The 21,637-nt window shown below is 46.2% G+C and overlaps 1 protein-coding gene across 1 annotated transcript; it reads right to left on the reverse strand.

Moving 5' to 3' along the window:
- Positions 1–1,185: 1,185 nt before the first annotated feature.
- On the reverse strand, positions 1,186–21,420 carry LOC126527659 (phosphoenolpyruvate carboxykinase, cytosolic [GTP]-like). The gene is made up of 10 exons (XM_050175478.3): positions 21,272–21,420; positions 20,494–20,780; positions 18,880–19,064; positions 18,168–18,371; positions 15,421–15,608; positions 14,173–14,386; positions 7,770–8,078; positions 6,967–7,062; positions 6,299–6,540; positions 1,186–1,947 (listed from the first exon to the last, which is right to left on the reverse strand). Exons 1-10 carry the CDS (start codon positions 21,275–21,277, stop codon positions 1,729–1,731), a joined length of 1,950 nt encoding a protein of 649 aa, XP_050031435.2. The 5' UTR covers positions 21,278–21,420; the 3' UTR covers positions 1,186–1,728.
- Positions 21,421–21,637: the final 217 nt, after the last annotated feature.

Below are 21,637 nucleotides of genomic sequence, written 5' to 3' on the forward strand. Positions count from 1 at the left end.
GTGGGGTTCTTCTAAACGGGAGAGGGTGTGAGGCGGGAGGGTGCGGAAACGAGGGAAGGTGTGTTAGCGTGTCAAATTGAGAGCAAAGGAACGCTGTGCACAAGGTCAAAGCCGGGGCCACCCACCCGCACCCCGGTCTGTCAGCGCACGCGTGTTAGCCGGCGTGTCAAGGGCGTCTGACACGCCGGCTGAAAAAAAAAAAAAGGAAATGGAAAGGGAAAAAAAGGGGTTGGGGTGGGGGATACGCCAAGAAATCAAACTAAGTGTTGTTGCCTATAGCTTGAAGTTTAGCATAGCGAATAGATTCTAAAGCTCCCTTTGAAACGTTTATGCCTATTGGTTGCAATGTCGTAACTTATGGATAAGGTATGATTCTCTGTATTTTCTTTCTCGTTCAGAACGGAAATTTGACTGTAAGATGTAGAGCTTAAGTTCATCAAAGTTATGACCTGGTTGGTTGAAATGCTCGGCGACGTCTTTGGGAAGCTTTTTAGCTGTGTCCGCGCGATGTCCGTTTAATCTGACGTTCATTGATTGTCCTGTTTCACCGATATATTGTTTCTTGCAGAAGGAACATTCAAGCATATAAATCACATCCGAACTTGTAAAAGTGAAGCTAGATTTGACTTCATGTGTATAACTATTTGCGGTGCTCTTAATTTTAATGTCACTTTGAAGGTGCCTGCAGGTTTTGCACCTAGGGCGACAACATGCGTTTATTACGGGGGAATGCCGTTGGCTGACTTTTGCGTGCACTAACATGTCTTTAAAGTTCCTGTTTCGGCGATAGGTAAACCTAGGTACATCAGGGAACGCTTTTCGCAGACGCTCGTTACTTGATAATATTGGGCGGGATTTTCTTAGGATGTTGTTTATGTTTGGGAGTGCATTAGAATATTTTGTTATAAAGGCCGGCGGTCTGTCAGATTATAGTGTGGGCTGTCTCTTCGCCAATTCCGACTGTCTCTCCAATCTTGACGCGGCATCATAAGCTCTATGGAGAGCAACTTGGGGATAGTTCCTTTCTGCTAGCGTTGTTTTAAGGTCATTTAGGTGGTGGATATAATCGTGGTCTTCGCTTCAGATTCTTATACGTTTCGCTTGTCCGACAAAAATTCCTTGCTTGCAATGTCGCGGGTGATGACTGTTGTAGTCTAAATATTGCCAATTCGGCCAATCGGCCAATTTTTGGCCGATCCCCCTGTGGTATATTAAATATAAATGGAGGAACCACTGCAGGCGAAGGAGCGCAATCTATACAGATGAGAGACGTAGTTCTGTCCGTCTTCTTGCGTTCCTTGAAAGTATTGTGCAGAGAGCACGCATGTCACATTACCTGTGCCCTTCAACAAAACGACGTCTCACTGTTCCCGAGCAGGCTTTTACGTCGTGTTTCCGCATTTGAGCAAGTTTGAATTTCTAAACACACATGGTTCCTTCAGCTTTCTCCGGCAAATTTCTTTGTGCCGAACAAGCGCGACGAGCACAATGCGACAATTTTAGCATTGAGTTACGTACGCAATGAATGAAAGGGCGGGTAATGTGTCGGTGGTCCGCTTACGTCGAGCGAAAAAAAAAAAAAAAGACGTGCAAGCTTTTGTTATAGAGAAACAAGATGCACTTGAATCCTGGAAGAGATCATGACCGCTGTACCGTTGTGCCTTTCAATCGATGCTTTATTGCCAGCTGCGGGCTCGTCTGGGTCGGCAAGGGCATAACGCCCACTTTTCAGGCCTTGTTGATGCGCTCCTTCAGCTCGGTCAGCTGATCGGCGATGGCCTGTGGCAGCGAGCGCCCTACTTGCTCGTCGAAGAAAGTCTTGATGTCGCGGCATTCCTTGAGCCAGAATTCTTTGTCCACGCGCATCAACTCCGCCATGTTGATCGACTCGGTCAGGCCGGTCAGGTTCAGTGCATCGTCGGTAGGCACGTAACCCAGGAAGGTCTCCTGAAAGTGGTAGCCTAGGCTGTTCATGCGATTCCCTTCGCTGTCCTGCAGTTCCTCCGATATCCAAACTGGGTTTATGCATCTGAAGTCTTAACAAGTACAAAGCGGAAGGCGCAAACTTTGGGCTGGCATGCAACTATAGCCTTTTAAGGCGAAGCTTTCTTTGCCTATTATCATTCCGGGTTCCACATCCTTCGGTGCTGTCTCGCCGATTAAACAGACTATGTGTCTAATGACAAAATAATTACTAAAGGAAACATAGCGCTCAACCCCTTGCACGAATGATCTACAGCAAATGGAATTACTGTGAATTACTATGAATGGATTACTTAATGAATTACTAAAGAATTAACACCAGGAAGACTAAATCTTTTGTGCACTGAACAAAAGAAGTCTGTAAGTAACAAACTTCACCTTCAGCACCACCACATAGAAATTGTAGCTAGCTTTAAATCTTTAGTAGTAGTCTTCGATTCGTACATGAGATGGAGTGAACACGTGTCCTATCTAACAGGGAAAGTATGTTGTTCAATTGGTTTCTTATCCAACTGCCGCTTTGAATTCCCACCAAAATGAAAGCTTACGATTTATCATGCCATATTTCATACCTAAATTAAGTTTTGTCACCTTGTCTGGGGTACCACACGTAAGACTAACACCAACCACCCATTAACACTCCATACGAAAGCAATAAGAATCATTGCTGGCGCTGCATCCACAGCACACAAAATGGATTCCTACAAATACAACGTTTTACGCATAGATCTCACTTTTGAATACCGTCTACTTTATAACCTAAGATATTATCCGCAATACGTTTGTTACTTTGTGAAAACAATCGCCAAGCTAAAATCCAAGGAGAAGCGTGTCGCAGCACGATATATACAGAGGAGTGGACAATACCCCGTACGGGTACCAATTACGGGGAGCAAGGTTTAGCTTATTCTGTCTAACACATTAAATATACACAAGAAAGAACAATACAAACATTCTTACATTGCCCCGAAAGCACTTTAAGGTTCACTTTCAGTTCACTAGCAGTGTGATTTTGTAGTGGAGTTATTTCATCTTGTAACAATTAACTAACATTTAGCATGGGTATACCAAAGTACATTTCTGCCTGTACAAACTGTCTTCATATAGCTTGTGCTTTCTGTGTAAACATGCCGATCGTGATCTCATTTATGCGATGGATACAGAGTTGATTTTCTTTTAAAGAGCGCCGGTATACTCGCGATGTGCTGCCTTGCCTGTTGTCTGGCCTGGCAACACTTTCAAGCCACGTTCGTGGTTTTCAGTTGGGGTCCGTTTGCATGGATTGTCATGCGAAGAAAGTAATTAATTAATTAATAATCAATTGGTTGATTGATTGATTTATTGATTAATTTGTTACTTGATTGATTGATTGATTGATTGATTGATTGATTGATTGATTGATTGATTGATTGATTGATTGATTGATACAGCACTGAATATTGACAGACAAAATAGTGCCAGTGAGCACAATTGCGTTTTGCATAATAAAACATTAAATTACGGCATAAATCATCTACATATATGTCAGTCCATATAGGAATCGCTAAATCACACAGACCCTAATAGAAGAGCGCATCATATTTAATGGCATTGATATTCTTAAATTTTCTATAGTTGTCCTACGCCGTTCTTGGGCAGCTCGCGAAGACGGATGCTCCGGCTTTTACGTATATCACGGAATTGTGACAGACAAAGTAGTGCCAGTGAGCGCATCTCTGTTCTGCATAAGAAAACAACAAATCGTGGCATAAAACCTGTGCATATAATGTAAACTGAGAGATATCACTAAAGCACACACACATCTTAATGGAACAGCGCATGAAATTTAACGACTTCACTGATTTTATTAAATTTTTTATACCTGGCTTATCCCATTCTTGGCCCATTGATTGTTATGTGTCATTGCGTACATGTGCACATCCTTGAACCAGTTTTCCCAAGCAGCGGGTTGGGAGGTGCGACAAAAGGGAAACGAATGCCCCTCGCCTGGTGTCCCACATTTTCTGCACATGAGAGGGGCCACGCAACGATCCTCCCCGCCGGCAACTTTTCATGATCCTCGTTCATATCTATAACGATGATACGGACCAAGCTCCACATGAAGTATATATGTTCTCTCTCTCTCTTTCTGTTGATATTGTGTCTTTCCAAGTTATCAGACCCATCGAGATGAAACTCGGTAGAATAAAATTAAATGTCTTGGAGAATTAGTTTGGAAAACTTTCAATGCGATGCATTCATAGGATTACTCCCAGGGCTTTCTTTGTACATTAGGCGTACGACCGGGTAACTTTCAATCGCACGATGAAAAATTACCATGACCGATGGTCATGGATGAAAAATTACCATGAGCCTGATGCTGTACCCATTTGGCTACAAACGCACACATGACAGCACAAGAACCTTAAAAGCACTTACATCGTGCAAGCTATAGCGGTTTGAGACGCTTGACGCGCCTGCCAAGTCGCTTAGCAACAAGTGATTATATTTAACGCGTTTTTAGTAATCTTAACGAAAACCTTACCTTATTGTAGTCTTAGCGACGTTTTTATTGACCTTTTTAGTGGCGTAAGGAGCCAGTAAATTACTCTGGTAAAAGTCCTCAAGGGGCTTTGTCTGTGTTCAATGTCCTGCCACATTTTTTTTTTTGTCAAAGAGGGATGTATGCGCTTTCAATTGTCGCTATTTCTAAATACATACTGAAAAGCTTATTTCTGAGCCATCTGAGTGCATCAAAGCTGCTTTTAAAGAAAAAGCGCTCTTGAGAACTGATACCGTTTAAAGAAATCGGGAGCTGTTTTCCCTTTTTCAGATTCTGACCATTGACTCGCCACCGCAGAATTTCTAGGGATATAGTTTTTAAAGTAATAACGAAGACGTCAGGGAACAATTAAAACATAAAAAAGGCAACATCACGAGCAAGTCATCATCATTTAGCCACTTTTCACTAAAGATGGAGTATTTTCGGCCGGGACCTGGTGACTTTGTCCAAGTAAAAGTTACTAACATTGCTTCGTCTGAGACCCTATGCGATATTGCACCATCATCATGATCGCAACTAAAGTCGGCCGCAGAAAGGACGGGCCCGGCATTTTTAAGGGTGTAGATACTCAGAGGGCGCCGCAGGAAATTATCACATTTCTGCTTATTGGGGTTCTGAACACTTGGTCGAAAACTAAAACGCTTGTCCTCTCCTAACTACTATGGGTATATCAATAGGAAAAGTTGTAGGAATTAAGCGTGAATTTTGGGGAACATGTAGGATGAATTTCAAAATTGTAAGCGCATTAGAGGACGTAAGAAATATGCAGAACGCCGTCCGTCGTAGCCCTTAAAAACAGTGAGTATACCCTTTTCATCACTCTAAAGCTAGCTTTCCCGCGAAGCAGTTTGCCAAGCTCATGGCGACATAGAGATTTTTGCACTCAGCGCGTACGAGCAGTTTGCTTGTCTGACGTCAATGGGAAATGCACACGTGGTTGTCGTGATGCAACCGCGCGCAAGAAGACAGGCCTCAGCATGTGCAGCTATAGCACTTCATGCTGTGCTGCTGGGTTGCGCTTGGCAGACAAGGACAGAGTGAGGCACACAAAGACACATACGGCAGCGCTCTAGCAGTTGACGTGTATTGCTAAACGTCAGTTGCTACAAAGTGTTCTCGTATGCGTTTTTGCATGTGTTCCTCCCACTCCGTCCTTGTCAGCCAAGCGCAACCCAGCAGCACAGCATGAATTACCAGCTCTCCCAAGAAGCAGCACTCTTACAGCACGTCGTTTTCATTTCGCCGCTGTCGCCATTAGTTGGGCAAATATGCAATGCAGAGAAATACGCTCCGAGAAGCGCTCGTCCTGTGTCCTTCTTTTTCTGTTGCCGTCGTTTTCTGCGCTGATTCAAATAATGCACATATACGGGAGACCCTCTACACTTGAAATATGTCGTTGAACTTATAGATTCTAAGTTCAAACGTGTTAATTTGAAAGCGTTAATTTTAAACAGTTCTACGTTCAACGCCGCGGCGCTGGCGCAAGAGCTGTTGTTTGGCGCGGCTTGCGGAGGTGAGGAGCTGGGTGTATGAGAGCTGTAAAAAAGTTTCACAGGAACCGGAAACGGGCCCGCTTTGCTGGAAATAAACGCTACAAGGAGCAACCACGCGCCGCGGCCTCTTTGTCTTAAACTCTGTTTCTTCGGAGTTTGGGTTGTGAAGGTCGCGTTAGTCTGTAGTCTTTGTTTTGTTTTGTTTTCTTTCTTTTTTTGCCACAGGGAGATCTTGTCTGTCAACTGTGCATTTGTTCAAGATATGGACTGTTGTACATGCCCTGGCTATGTTGACTTCACCGTCGACGCGGCGAAGAATCCAGTCCAGGACCCGGCAGTTCTCGCCAAAGCCTGGCCATAGGAACTTGCCGTCGGGGCCTTTGCGGAACCAGTTGACGTGATAGATCCTGGGAAGCTGGTTGCCTTCTTCTTTGGCGAAGCTCAGCCAGTGGGTCAAGTAGTCGCCGAAGTTGTATCCGAAGAAAGGTCGCATCCCGAACGGGTCGTGCATGATGATTTTGCCTGGCAACAATGCACACAGATAAGGTTGGTAAACTGAATTGAATTCTGGGGTTTTCTGCGTGACTAAACCACGATTTGATTATGAGGCACGCCGTATTAATTTTGACCACCAGAAGATCTTTAACCTGTCCCCAATGCACGGGACAACGGCGTTTTTGCATTTCGCCCCCTTTTCAAAGTCTTGTTCCCTCTAGCAACCTAAAATAAATTAAATGAACGGAGGGAAAAGCCCCCATCGAAATGTGGCCGCCGCGGCCGGGATTCGATCCCGCGACCTCGTGCTTATAGCAGCGCAACACCATAGCCTCCAAGCCCCCGCGGCGGGTACAGATAACGTTGTCAAAATCGCGTAAGCAGACCATCTTGTCAGTCAACACTGCATTTTGTGTACGTCATGCATCTTAGTACTTGGGCCCTGCCACGTACCTTTGTGCTCGGCAGCTGCCGTAGTTTCGGACCGCATGCACGCACCAAGGAAAACGCCGTGGCTCCAGTTGAAGGCTTCGAACACCAGGGGCACCCCTGAAAAGTTTAAGAATACCGTGGGGTTTTGTCAATAGTTACTGTGGAACGCTGCGTGCAAAAAAAAAAAAATTCACCACGGTTACGAGTGAGCAACGCGAATGTTTAAGCGTTAGGGGACTGTGGTGCGGGCTAGGCGTTTTCGCGCGTGATCTCGAGCTCGCCTAATCGCTTGAGGGTTTGAAAGTCCATGACGATCATCAGTGTATAAGGAATGTTCTAAAGCGTTTTGATTCAAAGTACTACGCTTTCATCCGACGCTCGAGTGCTCGCCGACTTTGTAAGCATACACTTGCCACGCCGGGCGCGCAGCGGGCGGCGCCAGCGGCGCGAATCTGAACAACGCCTTAAAGAAACCATTGCAAACTGGGTTTGATTTCTAAGTGAGCGCAGTGTCACTGACAACTGTCCGGCTTTACTTCGTTGGTATACGCTAAATTGGTTGCCTCCGCTATTTAGCACCAATTTTTCTTTCTTTCCCTCTATGGCAATAAGTGAACTCCTTACTGCGGCGCTGCAGCAGATACACCCATTGTTTCTTTCATTTTTCTTGGTGGCTACTGTGTTGGCAACGTTCCCACAAGAATATTGTTAACGCGGAGGGTTTCGGCGGAAGAGCGCCCACTTCTGCGAACGGAATGAGACGCCAAGGGAGGCCCGCTCCAGGCTAACTCTGTCGATCGCGAGAGAGTCGGAGAATACTGCACCTTCGGGCCTGCGGCCTCCGAATATGATAGCAGAGATAGGCACGCCTTTGGGGTCCTCCCAGGCCGGGTCGATGATGGGGCACTGGCCAGCCGGGGTGCAGAAACGCGCATTCGGGTGCGCGGCCGTTTTGGACTTTTCACCGGGCTTCCAGTTGGGCTCGCCCTTCCATGACTTGATGCTCACATCGGGCGGCGGCATTTCCAGGCCCTCCCACCAGACCCCACCGTCGCTCGTCTCGGCAACGTTCGTGAAGATGGTGTTGGTCTGTATGGTCATCATGGCGTTCGGATTGGTCTTCATCGACGTTCCTGCGCGAGTCAACGGCCCGAGCAACGAGATGCTCGTAACGTCCTGGTGGCACGCGCTGTCATGGCCCGGTCGATGGCCAGCGAGGGCAGCGCGCGTTGTAGGGTTGGTTTTTTATACCGCAAAACCAACACAAGCTATATGATGCACCAATCGCAATGTAAGATTCTATAATGAGAAACGTTTGACGAAATAATTTTTTTTTATTTTACATTCATTAAAAAAACCTGCTGCCTCTAAAAACTCAAAAACATCGTCAGGAGATCAGTGTGTTTTCCGATAAGATAAAAGAGAAATGAAGTGCCGGAAGTGTTTTGTGAAGACCGTGGAAATTATTCCGTCTTTTAGTTCTCCAACGCCGGACACGTTATTAAAATGTGGTTGTCGGTAAGAGGTTGCTGGCATCGATTACGCATAGGTATTTCTTCACTTCTTGGTTAAAAATTAGGAGTCGGGTGCTTTATGTGAACGCAACATAAGATCACTTCCATAAAACGTTCCTGGTGTCGAGGTGTCCCTCTTCGTTGAGTATAGGTTTGGTGATTTGTAGCTTGATATTTAATTTCTATAGCCTCATTCCTCTGGCCACTTTTGGATGAACGTTGTGCGAACCACTCAGATTTAGTCCTTGAACGGTATTTTCCTTTCCCTCACTCTTTCATGGCCCAGCATTAATGCGCAGCTGCCTGCTCTTTTTTTCAATTCCAGGAAGAAAAACGTGGCTCGGAAACCAAGAGGACCTTACGTTACCATCCATGATTTTCAGTTTTGCGCAACATTCTCAAAATGTTGCCTAGAAGAGATTCACGTTCTGACTTTGTATGGAGGACCTTTTGTGCGCTTAATGACTTTGTGCACACAATCAGTGTGTCGGAACGGAACGAAAAGAAAAACGAAAAACGAGAAAAAAAACGATATTTTTTACCGAAACGGCAACGTAACCGAAACTGAGTTCATAAGAGTGCACTTGTTGGGCTAGTGGATATATGATTAGAATGCTCGCAAACTTGAAAAAGGGAGAAATTGAGAGGCAGTCATAGACAAAGGCGACAGGAAGGTATCTGGACCTTCCAGGAAGGTGGTCAGCCACCTCCCTGCCTCTTCCTCTATGTCTGGTTCTCGATTTCCCCCTTTTTCAAGTTTGCTGGCATTCTCCTAGTGTAACCGAAACGTTATTTATTATTTTGTTTCGGAGTGAAACCGAAATCTTTTTTTATCGGTTTTCAGTTCAAGGGGAAAGTCGGCAATCCGAAACAATCGATGTCAGGCAACGCCAGCATTAGCCCGTATCTCAGGGGTCCGCATACGGCCCCGGCGGTCGCATTTCGATGGGGGCTAAGTGTATACTTAGATTTAGGTGCCCGTTAAAAGAACCCCAGTTGGTCCAAATTTCCGGAGTCCCCCACTACGGCGTCCCTCGGAATCAAAAAGTGCTTTTAGCACGTGAAACCCCATAATGTAATTATTTAGGGGTCCGCATAAGCGTGTATCTCAGGCGGGGATAGTGCGAGCGATAGCCGGTCGAGTGATCCGCTAATCTATATTCTCGGTGCACTAGCAGATCGGCATCGCAGCAAAACCCAGGGCTTGCGCGCTGAAGAGCTTATTGTTTCGTTTTCTACGGGTACGACGCTTTGTCCCCGAAGTTTTATCGTTCCTTTACGTTTGTTTAAGTTCGCTTTATCGGAACGGCGGTCTCGCATTTCGGCGATGGATGACAAGCTGCTTCTAAGATCATACGCTCAGTGCCTTGTCTCAAGGCACTGAGCACAATCTTAGAATTTAGAATTCACTTATTGAGAAAAATAAGTACTATCTTTTTATCGTTACATTGCTTCGATTTTTTTTTCATGCGAAATAAAACTGTTATAAACCGCTACGGTTCATTTTTTTCTTTTTCGTTCCGGAGCTGAACCGGAACGGAACTTTTTTTCAGCTGGATCCAAAATAAAACCAGAACTAATAACATTTCGTTGCGACATCCTTTACAGAATCGCATTCTTGTCACTTTTTTCCACAGGGGCTATATAGAACCAGGGCGTGTGCTTCAGCTGTAAAGACCGAAGCAAACTGTGGCAATCTAACACAACTTCCCCAGTGTTTAGACGTGATTGCACTTTCGACAAGTTCGTTTGTCTTTGTCCTTTCAGTATAAATTTTACGTTAGTTATATTTTCCTTATCATGCTAGATAATCTTGTATTCCCGTGGCGCTCCTTTCTCTCTCTCTCTCTCTTGTGATGTGTGAGGGTAAAATCGTAAGAAGGTGCAAACAAATCTCTCTTCTAAGAAGTTGGACAACATATGCAAATAACTGACGTGGCTACATCCTAATAAGTACAGTTCCTTGCTTCTTGCTGCTGTGAGGACTAATTAAGGAGTGAAAGCGAGGGCGTTGACACCGCGATTTATTTTCAATGGGGGCCATGCTTGGCTTCGCGCGTCTTGTTGATTACAGCTCGGCAACTCAATCAAGTAAAATAATCTTGACGTAACGATTTGCCGTAAGCAGGTCAACTGTATTTTGTTTCCTCTATTACATGCCTTAAATTTTGAAGACAGTGAGCTGAAATTGGTAAGCGTAAGCAAAAACGTAGGTATTTTATTATATGCTTCTGCATCCACTGAGATTGAGTACGAAACGTACATTGCTTGGAGGACTATAGCACTTTAAAAATGACTTTAATACCGAGGTTCGCGAATAATATTAAAGCTCAATTCATAACCCTTGTGGTCCTCTAACTATATATCACGAGCTACAGTTGTCACACGCGCCACTATAACTAATGGGTTCGCGAATATAAAGCTTCGTTCACAGGACGCGTCTGTCGTCGTCTCACACGGATGTCACATAGTGGCCGCTCCAGATATGAATGCGAGTGAGCAGTGTTTCGACTGATTTGGTACTGCAGGAGAGTCGCGGTGTTTGTGGTGGCAGAGGCACCACAAACACCGCGACACCGCGATACCGCGATATATATATATATATATATATATATGTGCGAATTTCTTGTCTTGAGTTAAGCACGCTAATTTCTTGTTTAATCATCGTGTCACCACATTGTGCTGCAGCATCACCCTTTTCTCCAACTAACGCGATATACGTGCATCTGGTGAAATGCCGTTTCCTTATTTCATTACCTTCATTGTCACTGTGCGCCAGATAGCAAATCATTTGTTTCTCGTCTACAAGCTCCTCAGTTGACTAGACATGCGCCATTTCGAATGGCATTGCTTGCTTTCATAATGCAATGTAAATAGGCCTCACTTTTAAAGAAAACGGACTCCACACAAACCCCGTATTTTACTCTTTTTTCTCAGGAATGTGAAAGAAATTGATATTAGATTGAATATTCAACGTTCATTTTTCTCGAATATTTGTATATTCGATTCCGAAAGTTCACTTTTAGAAAAGCCCGGGTAACACGAGTTCACTGCCTGCTTTAAAAACGCAGTCAGGCGTTTTGTAGCGGACAGTGCGTTCACTTCGCGGTGTATATATACAGTCTTTCAGTCAGGGTTCTACCCGAATCCATGAACCTGTATCCCCCTATTCCAAGCCTGTATTCCTCCAGAGAAGCGTGGAGCGCAGTTAACATTGGCCAATTTCTTCGCTAATAATAATGATTAGTTCTTAAACATAGTTGTCAACACGCTAGTTAAGAACGTACTGCCTTACTAGCTATGCACAACTAGTAAAGACAGTGAACGGCGCATCAGCTCGCAACGCAACGCCAGACTGGCGTTAAGCGGTGCTGCTGCTGCCGATGGTGGGTCGATTCGTATTGGGGTCCCCACGGTAAAAGCTACAGGCAGTGCAGGGTGACATGGGTTGGGCCTCTTTTCAGGTCGGAGAATTGCAGAGTAAAATTAATTTTCAAGAAAGACTCGGGAACGTGGAATGAAAAGAAATGGGCGGCTTAAGTGCACAAAATACATGTATCTCAGAGTGTGTACACGGGATTGAGGAAGACGTCAAGAAAGTTGGCAACCAACTACAGGTTTATTATAAGTGTAAATATAAAACTCGGAGTCATCACAAAAGAAACTGAGAGAAACAGAGACGGTAAATTGGGTGCAAACAAAAATGTTCGTGGATATTTACAAAATACGGCAAGAAAGAAATCGGGAGGCCAAATCTGTACGACAACAGAAAGGGCAGCGCCTTCCTATTTGAGGCCTGAGGACAAAATCATGCAGGAGTAAATATTCGAAACAGGATGAATCATGTGTCTGCTGCAGCAAAATTACGTACAAGGATACAAATGCAATATATTCACCCAGACAGGACCGTAGGGAACGTCCACCTTCCAGAAGCCCTGGGGCTCAAAGCTGATGATAGCGTTAAGTGGTCAGCGTCCGAGATAAGCAAGATACGCTTTGATCGAGTATTGGTGGACAAAAAAGCACAGAAGAAATGGAACCGGCGTTGTTATAGGTATATACGCAACTTTACGATACAGAGCTACATGGTTTTAATGAAAACAAAGAATGAAAAGTAAAGATAGGCAAAATGCTCAAGCAGGCTATGTGAATATTTTTCTACGCCCCATTTCAAAAGGAGTGCCATTAGAAATCACAATCGCCTTTCGATCGGGGTGGTGACAAATATACACCATGCTTGCGTGAGGTAATTACACAGCTTCACTGTATCTATTGCAATCGCTGACGCAACGTCTAGGGCTTTCACGCTCCTTGCTGGTGCCGCACCGTGCATTGCGTAGTTTCGCTGCTTGAGGACGTGAGTGACCTAGCAGGCTGCTCGTTCCGCCCAAATTATACCTTCTTGTTATAACGAAGATCGATTTGCGCGTGCTAATTGTTCTTAAAATGCGTGCCATGCATGTCTTAACAGGTGTGTGCGCATGCGCGCATACGGTCCAACTAACGTAACATTCTACGTGCATCTGGGGACATGTTCCCTTATTTAATTTCTGCTGTTGTCGCTAGATAACTGGCGCACCATGACCAGGCGCTGATTTGCGACAAGCAAGCTCAGCTTAACAAGAGTCCTGTGTTAGAATTTCACAGTCCACATAGTACTATTGAGAGCTAATACAACTTTATGTGACCCAAACTTTATTTACTCCATACATAGCACAAGCCATGAGAGCCCATTGGTAGGGATCGTCCTTCGTTATCATTTTTAGCGCCTTAAAGACCATACATTTTACTTGGGTTTCACATGAGGCGACTGGTAATGTCAGGTTACTGCAATAATGACTAGATGGCGGTCTTGAAGTTTGCGGGTTTGCTATGCGTGAGACAGGGTTCAAAGACATCATTCCAGTCCTTGGCCGTTTGAGAAACGAGCATGAGGTGGGTACATATTAAAGGGCTTTGTGTCAACTTAGACACGCTGCGATATTGTGTCTAGCGTTTTGAGATATTTCCCATCCTTATTTCCCTTAATACTGTCGATCCGGTAAGTCCGTGTTTTGTTTTGCATGACCCACTTACAGTCATCGTGCACCGCCTGGTTGCGCTATTCAACTGTTTCAGCAAGCGTACAAACTGTCGCGACTTCCTTCCCTCATAATTGCCGATACGAAATACTGGTCACTGAAAACATGTCAGAAAAACACTCTTGTTCGATTCTGTGCGCAAACTCTACGAGTAGTTTCATTCGATTCATTAATTCCCACGCAGATTGCACGTTCGCGCACTTCTGCTGAGTCTTGGCAAAACGACACCCGACATGTATGCATGTATGCTAGTGGTCGGCAATGCGTATTCAATTTTATGAAAATGTTTAAAATAAACATGACTTGATTTCCTCGAGGCTAGATTATTAATAGCGTGAAAAGGCGCGGACAGAAAGAAAGCAATCAAGGACACAAGTGCTAGTCCCCCCTTATTTTTTGTTATGCATGTCTTTTCGCGCTGTTGGCCAACTATGAGACTACGGATGCATGCTAACTCGCCTGGCCGACAACATTTTTGCCCGTCTTGTTCGCTTCGTCCCTTTATGTCAATACTTTCGTTCCAGCGCGGCCACTGTGACAAAGGTGACTTGAACACTGCGCCAGCTATAGCCGATGTGCGCACAGAGAGTCGGTTCGTTCGGCGAAACCATCGCTTCCTCCGTACCACTTACCCGGGCAGACACCGAAGAAGCCGTTTTCAGGGTTCACTGCGCGCATGACGCCGTTCTCGTCAAAGTAGAGCCAGGCGATGTCGTCGCCGACGCACTCGGCGCGGTAACCCGGCAGCGTCGGTGTTATCATGGCCAGGTTGGTTTTGCCGCAAGCGCTCGGAAACGCGCCCACGACGTATGACTTGTTGCCAGAAGGAGTCGTTAGGCCAAGGATCTGCGAGCGCCACCGGCAACGGTCTCGGCTTTCGTGTCCCAAGGTGTGCTCGGCCGCATGCTCGGCAATTATGCGGCAAAGCTAGCTTTAACGCGGTAAATGCACGAAGCGGAAATGCTCGACGTCGCGCGTTTTATTGCGATAGCAATTATACGGACACTACAAGCGCATTTCTGCCATCGGCGTCGCCGTGAGGTTCCGTATAAAGGGCGATAAAACCGCCGCCGCGAGGCGTGTGCTGTATCTGGGAACCGTGTGCTTACCGGGTGGCCGCGCGCACCCGCCCGGACCGCTGAATCTTGAAAGCCATCTGCGACGAGGACAAGGTCCGCCGTGGGTAGGGAGGAGGGTGTTCTACTCTGGGCGGCCGCGCGTGAGCGCTCGTGCCGCTGCATCTTGAAAGCAGCTATCTGAGACGGGCACAGAGTCCGCCACGCGCTGTGTTTTCGTGGCTTAGTTCGCGTTGATGGCAGAGGCAGCCCAAGTTAAATTCGCTCGCTTCTGCTGCCGCGCTTGCTAACTCCAGCGTTCTGACATAGAATTTCCGCGGTCGTTCAGTGAGACGCGTTCGTATTTGCTTGTGCACGCGTTACACCATGTTTGTTAATTTAGTTAGTATGCATATGTTTACAAGGATATACGGCCGATAAATCTACTATTCTTACTTCGTATAGCTGCCCAGTAATTTGCTAGAGAAATCAATTTTTCGCCTTTCAGCCGAAACTACAGCTCTTTTTACTGCTTCCTTGTGATGTTTGGCGCCTTTCATGGTGGGAAAGAAATGCGACTGATTATTGAATTGCATACAACAGAAAGGTTTCAAAATATTTGCGCTCAGCACGTGCAAGATCGACTTTCACCGTATCCCTCGCGTACATAGTCACCTAATCAACACCTTGTACATACATTTAGCAGCATCGGCAAAAAAATTGCGGTATTACGCAAGATATTAATCTAATTAGCAACACCTGTGTTAGCTCTTTTGAAAATACTCCATCCGGCTCTGAATGGAGCTATAACAGCCCGCGCCTTACCAGCATGTGTTCGGCGAGCCAGCCTTCGCGTCTCCCCAGATTGCAGCCGATGCGCAGGGCGAAGCATTTTTTCGCGAGCAGAGAGTTTCCACCGTAGCCGCTCCCGAAAGAAACAATTTCATTGTCGTGCGGTATATGCGATATGATGGTCTTGTCGGGATTGCAAGGCCAGTTGTTGACCAAGGGCTCTGCGAGAATAATTGAAACACTCGGACTCAAAACACTTGGAAGGGTGTTGTTGTGCTTCACTGAACCACAACGCGCACAAAGAGCCGCACTTTTATGTATTCAGGCACATCAATATGCACTTCCGCCGCTTGTAGGCACCGAACGTAACCTCAAAGAAGACAACCCCGAATTCAAGCTGATGTTGCATATGAAAATTAATTAATTAATTAATTAATTCGTCGTTCGTTTATTAATAAATAAATAAATACATAAATAAATAACTAAATAAATAATCAATTAATTCATTTGTTTGTTTGTTTGTTTGTTTGTTTGTTTGTTTGTTTGTTTGTTTGTTTGTTTGTTTGTTTGTTTGTTTGTTTGTTTGTTTGTTTGTTTGTTTGTTTGTTTGTTTGTTTGTTTGTTTAAATCCACTGGACAAAACGTTTCGACTTCTTTGAATCGCAGTCAGACTCTTCCCTAGTTATATTTAATACGCGCGTGAAGTTTTCGAACAACGCCATTCATTATGCGTTTTATGCTGCAAGTTCATTCATAGAAAGGGCTGGCGCCGCATACATACAGCTTTTGAATATACACGTGAGTAGTTATATTTTACACGATTACTTGCGTGGCTGTAATGATCGTAATAACCGTAATTTCACTGTCCCGGCGACACAAAAAGTGAAGTACAAGAGAACAGTAAGAACACAAGCTCCGCACGAAATACTACCCGCTTTATTACTTGAAATCTAGACCAACCTGCCGCTGTGAATAATAACAAATTCTATAGTTTTTACGTCTCAAAATATACACAGTGCGGCAGTGACGATTGTTCGAGTCTCCAGATTATTTGTGAGATTATTATCAAATAACCCAAGATTATTTAATGTGCACCCAAAACAATAGTGTATACACGCACATTCTTTCATTCGTCGGAATGCAGTCGCCGCTGCCGAGAATCGAAGCCGAGCCACAGCCACTGTGGCCATCGCGGTGGGTATATGTGTACGCTGGGCGATCATTTCTAAGTTTTTACGGATGTTTTTTTTTTTTTTTTTTTTTTTTTAATCGCCAGTTCCAGATAACATAATTCTATAGTGCTTGAGCTGGACGATTCAGGGAGGCGGACATTACTTGCAAGATAAATCGAAACACATATTCAACTAATTAAGAAAAATCGCTAACTTCTGAACTAATTAATTTGCGGTCACATATCACAATTTACTAATTATAGGCGGTGAGTTTGCAAGACGTATCCACTTTGAATGAATTTTCCAGACAGAGTGGCGGCAGTTTGGAGATACGCGCGACCAAACTCGCCGTGAAAAATGCGCTGTTCTACTTACTTACCTACCCATCCCGGTGGCTTGGCGGCTGTGGTGTTGCGCTGCTAATGCACGAGGTTGCCGGATTAAATCCCGGGCGCGGCGGACGCATTTCGGTGGAGGCGAAACGCAACAAAAAAAGAAAAAAAAAAGAAAAAGAACGCCAGTGTCCCGTGCGGCCAAAATTAATCCGGAGTCCACCACTACAACGTGCCTCGTTATCAAATCATGGTTTTCGGCACGTAAAACCTCAGAGTTCAATTCTTCCACTTACTTTTTTTTTACCCTAACGCTCTTTTATGCATTGAAAAACAAAAGTATAACGGGAACGCCCTTTTATTTTTTTTCCCACACATTGGGAAATAATAATCTCGAGACAGGTGTCATTCTGGAAATTAATTCCAAGTGAATACGTCTTGCAAACTCACCGGCTAAAGTTTTGCATTACAATATGCGCCGTAATGTAAATAATTAATAAGTTAGTGAATTTTCGCTAATTAATTGAATATGTGTTTTAATTTCTCGTGCTAGTAATGTCCGCCTCTTGGAAATATTCCGCTCAAGGACAAGAATTATGCTATCGGTCACAGGCGAGTTTTAAAAATCCTGTATATCTGAAAAGTGACCACCTCGTTATTATAATATAAGCTAACAAACATTGACACCAAGGACAACATAGGGGGAATTACTTGTACTTACTGAATGAATTAAAGAAATGATAAATTAATGGAAATGAAAGAGGGATAAAAAACAAGTTGCCGCAGCAGATGGGTAACGATCCCACGTCTTCGCATTACGCGTGCGATGCTCTACCATTTGAGCTACCGCGGCGCCGTTTTCCCATCCACTTTCTTGGGTATTTGTTTCCTACTAGATCCCTGGGAGTGTTAGCTAGCGCCACCACTCACAAAGCTTGGCGGCGGATGTGGAACATCCTTTCTGCCACAGGCGTCATGAGTACGTGATCTTTTTGGGTGAAGGCGACTGGTCTATACACCCGCGCAATTTAATTCAATTTTACTAGTACAAGTAATCTGCCCTATGTTTTCCTTGGTGCCAATGTTTGTTGGCTTCTTATGATATGCTTAATAAAAATCGGGCCCCTCGGTTAACCCCCTTTCTTCTCGTTCACCCCGTGTATATTAGTAAGCACTGTGTTTTGTAACTATCATTTGGCAATGACGTTGGCTACTCCACCTTGCACCTCATGTGAAGTGCATTCAATCAATCAATCGAGTCCGCAACGCGGCGCACCTTTGAGAGGCAGCGGTCGGCCTACGCTGTGGACGCACTTGACGAACTCTTTGTCCTTGGTGGCAGCTAGTGCCTTGGCGCCCATGCGGGTCATGATGCGCATGCTGGCCACCACGTACGGCGAGTCCGTCACCTGGATGCCTAGTCGCGACAGCGGCGACTCCACAGGGCACATGCTGAACGGAATCACGAACATGGTGCGTCCTGCGTGCCGCACCACGCAATTTAACATCTGCCGCGTGCGTGCTGGCCGCTCATTCTTCCACGCGGTTGTCATTGAAAGCGGCACGCTACCGTTTTCATATCGACGAGGTCGCAAGTCTAGTCGAGCATATATACTTAATTTCGTGGCAGAAGTTGCCAGGGCAAACCGCACGTGTCTAGAACCGCTGCTGGAGCATATGTGCTAGGGAAGCCGTGCTCCAAAACCGGGAGTTCATGAATAGACCGGGATTTCTCTTCGCTCTCCTTTCTTAGCCCGTGCCTATATCCCCCTCCTAAAAAGCACACGAAAACAAGCACAAAGATAGTTCTGCGGGTGAACACAACGCGAGTGCAGTGCGGTGAGCCGGAGCACGTAACTGGCCTGGTAATGTTAGTTGGCCAACTAGCCCGATTCGTCACCGTGTGGCCTAAAATCTTGTGAAAGAGACGGTTTACAATCGTCCGCTGCTGTCACGAACGCAAGGTTGGGTCAAGAAGGGAAGCACACCTTTCATGCATCCGGGCATGCACTCGGAAAGAATTTTGCGCAGCTCCTCGGGGGCGATCCAGTTTGCGAGGATGCCCTTGACACCAGGTGCTGGTATCGGCGAGGTCTCCTCCTGGCGCGCTGTGGCGATGCACGTGCGCCCTTCGACGCGTGCCACGTCTCGGGGATCCGTCCGGACCAGGTAGCTGCAAGGCCGCGGCACGTGTGTACGCGCATGCAGTTCCTTTGCGCTTCGCAAGCTTTATCTCAGCAGTCTGACGTTGAATTTTTTATTCACTTCACGCGGAAGCGGTAACGTATTATCGGAGACCATAAAGGCCGCCATGCAGAGGTTTATACCAACACGATGCTCTGGCTGAAGAATTCCGTTATGAACACTTGTAAAACGGCGTCTTTCATGTTACGCTACTAGTCGTGCCATAATGTCTATCCGGCGATAGCGGCGCATAAAATTGGGCGCATACACTCGTGCAAGTCGCTGTTAAGCAAACTAACCTCAGCAACGCTTTAAACCTTTGTCCGTGGCGTAATTTGCATATGAACATTAAAAAGCACATTGATGTCATGAAACACTGTTTTGCTGAAACCATTACGCTACAACGTCTAGGCCTCCGCGCGATAATATAGCCTCGATTACCCGCGTTTACATAGCGACAAGGTGTACTTTTAGAGCAAGCGTATCAATAAAAAATGATGTTTTCCACAGGAACGCTCTCAGTGGTTCTATTATGCAGTCATACTTCTTTTTTCTTCTTTTAGTTGCAACTAGCGTACAGGTTGAACCTCTGGCACAACTCGTGGTCGAGCAACACGATTCTATATACAGTCAACCACATCGAATATATATGTCGTCCTTAATTATATGTGGCTGATACTGTCTATGTAGCACGCTGTAAATGATAGTAAACTTTTCTGAGCGTCGTACTATCTGCGTAAACTGAAACGCGTACTAGTGAAAATGAACTATAATAAAGGCGTACATAAATTTTAACGCTCGGCCCTATGTGTGACAACTGGTGTGGACCATTATCGAACGCGTAATTCTGGCACTATACGGAACATGTGCCAGCTCCGCTACCGGCTACGTAGCGGAGCTCCTCCACACTTTGAGGTCGCGCAGTTCTGGCCCTAGCCATTACCGCACCTCATCGGACGCGTAATTCTGGCACTACTAGTGCCAGAATTACGCGTCCGATGACGGTGGCACGATGATTGTCCTGAACGTCTGGATGAGCTCCGCTGCGTAGCCGGTAGCTCAATGCTCCGTAGTGGCCACTGCGCAGCATTGAGCTACCGGCTACGCAGGCGCTCCTCCACACGTTGAGGTGAACCGTCGTGCCCCCATCATTGGACAGGCTGGCGGACCGCCTTCTGTTTGAGCTCCTTTTTTTTTACGTTCTCGTGAACCGATTGGTATAGGCGCACAACTTGAAAGATATATAGACGCGTATAGACCTGCGCGCGTGTAAGCTGAAGCAGACGCGTAGCCAGACGCCTCTCTACGCTCCGCATGGGCTGGGCTTTAGCACTTGATTTTTAGGTTGACAGAAAGCAACGGATGCGACGAGGCATCCGTGTGAGAAACCGCGTCGGAAGCGGGGCCAGGCGACGCACCAGTTAGCCTGCTTCTTCAGTGGCACGGTGAGGCCGAGCTTGACCATGAAGGCTATGATGACCTCATTCTCCTGGATACTGCCGTCGCAGACGTACACGCTTGCTGGCTGGCACAAGCGGCGTTGCTCCTCAACGAAGTGCCGCACCTTTTTCGGCAAATCGGTCACATCGTGGCCCTTCCAGAGTGCCGGCGGCTTGAACACCCAGTCGTCGTCCGAAGGGGCGGCCGGCTTCGGCGGCTCGGGCGTGGGAGCGGCCGGTTCTGGTGTCTTTGTCACTTCCTGCGCCTATAACCGTGCGCTCGCATGCATGGGCTGTAACGACACTCATGTTCCGGCCACAAGGGAGTCCATAATACTCACCGCAGCGACATAAGGTAACGTCACACGAAATGTGATTGAACACCATTGGAACGCCCTCTTCATACTATAGCGAAACACACAAACCAATGTCCAGGGGTACTGTCATTAACGAGATTACGCATGAAAGAATGAGAATGTAAGACATGTTGCCAGCTGTACATGGGGTAACTACATATAGCTATGGTTCGAATGAAGGCGTGGTTCAGCAAGTTCCTCGCTCCCGTGGTCTATACGCTTAGAGCTGAGCACATCGCGCCCACGTGTACTTAATATCACTGCGTATTTTTGAAATCTGTCGTTATGAAAGTTGTAAGGCACGTATACGTAAGCCTGCATCTTGAGCTCACGGTTACACGAAAGCGTAACAGCTCGTAACTCCGAGCTGCCAGAAAGAAATAGAAGCGTGCTGCACTCACCGCCATGTCGGCTGGGCAGCGGACGTGCTGTTGCGGTCCTTACGCCTCACTCAAGTCGGAACAGCGGCTGCCCAGCGCGACCCTTGCCCTAGCCGACACGCACCGCTCGCGCTGGAGGCACTTCTTCCTCTTCCCTCCTTCCTCGTGCAGAAGCACGCTCGGCTGCGGCACTTCCCGGGCCATTTGATTTACTACAAGAACGTTCTCGTCCGCGTGCAGGCGCATTCTCGACGCACCAGACGCTGTCACTGCTTGTGTGTTCCTAACATCACGACAGTGTCATTTGGTAGAATTGGTCAGCGACTCGGCGGCAGAGGTTATATAAGCGGCTGCAGTATTCTGCTATAGTGAGCTCGAGTTCTCTTT

Source organism: Dermacentor andersoni, chromosome 1 (assembly GCF_023375885.2).
Source record: "Dermacentor andersoni chromosome 1, qqDerAnde1_hic_scaffold, whole genome shotgun sequence".
Taxonomy (NCBI): domain Eukaryota; kingdom Metazoa; phylum Arthropoda; class Arachnida; order Ixodida; family Ixodidae; genus Dermacentor; species Dermacentor andersoni.